We start from the raw sequence: 4,721 nt of genomic DNA, 5'->3' as shown, positions 1-4,721 counted from the left end.
CGGGGCGGCTCCTCCTCCCGCAGGAAATGCCGGGCTGGGCGGGCCCGGGGCCGCCTCTTCCCCCTCGTCCCACCCCGCGGGGTGGGTGGGTCGGGAGCCCTCAGACCACCCCGGTTGCACTTAGGAATTCTTCAGCAGTTCGCCTTAAAGCTCCTCTGGTCCCAACCCCCCCCTTGCATGGGCAGGGACACCTCCCGGGCTGCTCCAGGTGCTGCCCCGTCTGGCCTTGAAAAGTTGAGGAAGAGAAAAAGACAGAGTTTATCGCAGGTTTCCCCAATAACTGTCCCCTCACCCAGTCTCTGCTGGCAGCTCCAGAGCACTTTGTGGGTGGGAACTGTCGGTACGTGCCCAAACGACAACAAAACTGGGAGTTAGAAGCTGCCACCCGCAGAAGCAGCTTGTTTTGGTGGTAGTTGCTGGAGAGGTTTAACTCCTCACCAGCCCCTGGGTTCCTGCTGGCAGGGTGCAGAGCCATGGGGCTCCCTCTCTGGGCTCCCTCAGCTGCTGTCGTGGCATTTAGCTGCTGGACCTGAATGGGATGAAGCAAGATGCAGGAAGGGAGTTGTTGTTTTTTTTAGACAGCTGTGGCTAGAGGATGGTTTGTGTAACGAGCACCCTGGTGCTCTTTGGGGGGGTCTGTTTGTCCTTAGGTTTGAGTTTACCCACAAGAAGCAGACGGGTGGAGCGGGCCAGTATGGCAAAGTGATCGGTGTTCTGGAGCCCCTGGACCCAGAGAACTACACAAAATTGGAGTTTGAAGACAGAACCGTTGGCACAAATATCCCCAAACAATTTATACCAGCTGTTGAGAAGGTACAGAGCCTTTTGTGTGTGTGGGACACAAGAAATACCCATTTACTGTGGCTCCCCTGCCCCAGGCAAGGAGGCTTTTCCCATTACTTCAGTGGCAGCAGAATCAAATTTGTGTGGTTTTCCTTAATGCCTTGCATTCCTAGGTTTTCCACTTAATTTAGAAGCTGCTGCTTGTTTTCTTTGGTGCTGTGTGCTCGCTCTGTCTCCACAGCAGTGCAGAAGGTGGCCTTCCCTTTCTGTCAAACAAAACTCCTCCTGTTTGGATCTCCTTTTAATGGCCCCTCTTCTGCTTTTGGTTGTGGCCACGTGCTTCTCATCTCTAAGCCCAAAACATGTAACTTTTTTGGTGACTTCTCTGAGGCCAGTTATGAGGGAAACTGGAATTAAGCTGGATTTCCTGCATGGATTACCAAATATTCTTTCTTTTTTGATTTCTTCTGTGGGCTTCCTCTGGGTCTCTCTGTAATTGGATCATTTATCATGTACTACTTGAAGTAGGACCTAGTATATAATATTTGCATTCATATGATAATGGGTCAACCTAAAATGATTCCTTCATTATTCCATGATGCAGCACTTAATTTTGCCAAACCCTGGGAAAAGCATGCAGTCTTAAAAGAATCATCTTCTTCAGTCCACTGGTCAGAGTGGTTCTTTCCACATGGACCATTCTTTTGTGTTTTGATTCTGCAGTCCCTTAACAAAGCAAAATCCTGAGTCTTTTTATTTGCTTGTTACATGATTTCTATTTAAAAAAATAAAAATAATAATTGGTATCAAACTGAGGTGCCAAAGAGTGATGGTACAAAGTTTTCAAACACTTGGGAATGAAAAGCTTTCCCCCCTGTTTTCTCCCATTACCAAGCAAGAAGGTCTGTTGGGTAGATGGGGGATTGCTGCCAAAAACTGTGGAAGGGGGTTGGTGGGTGGGGTTTATTTAAGGTGCATTGTCAATGCTGCTCTCTTTTTAAGCTTCATTTTGGCCTTCAGACTGCTAACTTTGGGGTGGTGTTGCCAGGGCTTCCGAGAAGCATGTGAGAAGGGCCTGGTGTCAGGGCACAGGATCTCCGGGGTGCGGTTCGTCCTGGATGATGGGGCACACCACATGGTGGACTCCAACGAGTTCTCCTTCATCAGAGCAGGAGAAGGAGCCCTGAAGCAAGGTATGAAGCTAGTCTGAACTTGTGTAGCTGTAGCTGCTTTGGTGTTGGAGATAAATTTAATGACCTCCTTTCTATAGGTTTGTTTGCTGCCTGGTGTATCCGTGGGTACATTTGAAGTTTGTGTGTGTGCAGAGCAGAATAAACGCACGAGTTTTGAGGGAGGCACAGTAGTTCTAGTTATGTGAAGGGAAAACCTTCTTTTCCTAGAATAAGGAAAACACCAACAGCATCATCCTTGCACAAGTATGAAAAGAACTTTCTCTCAAGCTCTGTGCCTCCCGGGCACAGAGGCAGGGGAGCTGGAGTTCCTCATAGTCTGTTGTTCTCTTCCCCCACTGACATAAGAAGCCCTGAGCATTCATGAAAGAACAGCTCTGTGCTCTGCACAGGGCTGTCTTGAATGAGAGCAGGCTTGTTCTTGGATGCTTGGTTATTTCTGTGGGCATTTTTCCCCAGCCATGGAGAACGCCAGGGTGCGCATCCTGGAGCCCGTCATGTCGGTGGAGGTGATGGCACCCACGGAATTCCAGGGAGCAGTGATCGCTGGGATTAACCGCCGGCACGGCGTGATCACCGGGCAGGACGGCCTGGAGGGGTACTTCACACTCTATGCTGAGGTGGGTGCTGCTCTCTGCCTCCTCACCTTCTCCTCTGCCCTGCCTTTCAGCTCCTCTGCTGTTCTGATCACTGACTGGAGCAGCAGTCTGGAGATGCTGCAGGTGTTGCGGTCTCTTCCTGGGTGATGCAGGTCACTGCATTGGGGATATTTGGGATATTACTCTTCAGCCTGGAGAAGAGAAGGCTTCAGGGATACCTTAGAGCACCTTCCTGTGCCTGAAGGGGCTCCAGGAAAGCTGGGGAGGGGCTTTTCACCAGAGAGGGCAGTGATAGGATGAGGGGTAATGGTTTTAAAGTGAAAGAGGAGAGATTTGGGTCAGACATCAGGAAGAAATTCTTCACCATGAGGGTAGGAAGGCACTGGAACAGGTTGCCCAGGGAGGTTGTTGATGCCCCATCCCTGGAGGTGTTGAGGGGCAGGTTGGATGAGGCTTGTGCAGCCTGGGCTGGTGGGAGGTGTCCCTGCCCCTGGCAGAGAGCTTGGAACCTGGTGGTCTTTAAGGTCCCTTCCAGCCTTCAGCATTCTATGATTCCATATTCCAGATCTGGTGCATTCAAACTCTTGACTTCTGAAAACACACTGTAAAAATAAATTAGTCAAAATTAGAGGCACTTGACAAAAATAGGTAATTGGACAATTCCAGAGAGCACCGGATTTTACTGAGTCTTTATTTTGTGAGATTAATTGCATTGTAACCCAAAGCTGAGGGGAAAAATACCTTGTTTTTACAAGAATGCTGTGCTTGGATTTCAGGTGCCACTGAATGATATGTTTGGATATGCCACCGAGCTGAGGTCTTGCACAGAGGTCAGTGTTCTCAGTACTTCTTGCTAGAAAGTCTTCATTTCTGCAAACCAAGTGTGTTGCTGTGCAGCATCACACACACAGAGCACATGCAGCAGCAAGAGTGGTAAAAAACCAAAACAAATGCAGACTAGGAAAATAAGCTTAGAGTTTTCGCTGTACTCTAACTGCTTTTTAATTAAAATAGCTTCTCATTAGTTTGTAATTTCTGGCCAAAAAAGTGTTTCGTACTTGGAGGAGGGAAGAGATTCAGGGTTCTAAGTGACACAAAGTGATGGTGTGAGTGAAGGTGTTGAATTCACAGCCTGGGAGAGTTGAGGTGTGTTCCTGAGCAGCTGCAGGTGGAAGAGATTTTTGACAGCAGAACTCATGTTACTGAGATGTCCTTTTTAAATAATAGACCTGTAGCTACAGACTGATGAGGTGGGAACCACGGGCAACCTTGTTTCAAAGAAACAACCTTCAGATGCTGTTTGCATGTCTTTGCCTCCCATCCCTGCCTGTGCAGTGCCCAGTGTTGGATACTGAACAGTGGATGATTCTTGCATGTTCTGTCACAGATGAGTGAGACCTGCTGCTACATAGGTGGACGTATTTAGCATCCTCACTTTGACTTTTCCAACTCTGCAGGGAAAGGGTGAATACACAATGGAATACTGTAAATACCAGCCGTGTTCCCCCAGCACCCAAGAGGAAATCATTAACAAATACCTCGAAGCAACGGGGCGACTTCCTGCAAAAAAGGGCAAAGCCAAGAACTGACTTTGCCTCCTGAGAACATTGAACAGTTTTTCACAGTCTCCTCTCCAAGCTCAGTTGCCCAAACGGGAGGAGCAGTCGAGGTACCTGCAGGCTGCAGTGGGACTTGTCATCTCCTCGTGACATCCTTCCTTTGTGGTTTCCTCTGGAGCCACCAGGAGACTACAGTGGAAATGTTCACATATAAATGCTGCTCGTTGACAAAAATATACAAGTGTTACAACACTGGTGATGATTTGTCTTGAAATTTATCTTAATTGGTATTAAAAATAATTGTATTTTTTTTACTCGATACATGACTGCTCTGTATGAGGCTGTTCCTATTGCTCTGGGTATGAGTTTCACCACTGGAGGGTCAGAGACTCAGCTGGCTCCAGACTGCTGGACGGGCTCTGGGGCTGAGTTATCACCCAGGGCTGAGCTGCTTCCACAGATGTGCTCCAAGCACAGATGCTTCAGCTCTTGGAGCATCCAGTCCAGAAAGCAAACGTCAGTTTTCCCTCCAGATCCTCCAGAAGGAATGCTCAGAGCCTCCAGCCCCACAGACTGGGCACAGCCCTGTG

At 48.6% G+C, this 4,721-nt stretch overlaps 1 protein-coding gene across 1 annotated transcript in view; it reads left to right on the top strand.

The window, feature by feature from the left end:
* Positions 1–4,161, top strand: part of GFM1 (G elongation factor, mitochondrial 1) — a gene marked incomplete at its 5' end in the record, with an annotated part of 23,194 nt that extends 19,033 nt beyond the window's left edge. Inside the window, 5 exons of the mRNA XM_009995730.1 lie at positions 651–813; positions 1,832–1,976; positions 2,433–2,593; positions 3,349–3,402; positions 4,030–4,161. Coding sequence (XP_009994032.1) covers positions 651–813; positions 1,832–1,976; positions 2,433–2,593; positions 3,349–3,402; positions 4,030–4,161 — 655 coding nt within the window. The remainder of the gene's footprint in view (positions 1–650; positions 814–1,831; positions 1,977–2,432; positions 2,594–3,348; positions 3,403–4,029) is intronic.
* Between the last annotated feature and the right edge of the window lie 560 nt (positions 4,162–4,721).

This window comes from Chaetura pelagica, unplaced genomic scaffold (genome assembly GCF_000747805.2).
Source record: "Chaetura pelagica isolate M959 unplaced genomic scaffold, ChaPel_1.0 scaffold394, whole genome shotgun sequence".
Taxonomy (NCBI): domain Eukaryota; kingdom Metazoa; phylum Chordata; class Aves; order Apodiformes; family Apodidae; genus Chaetura; species Chaetura pelagica.
Note: the sequence above shows the minus strand (reverse complement) of the source record. Positions and strands in the feature narration are given on the sequence as shown.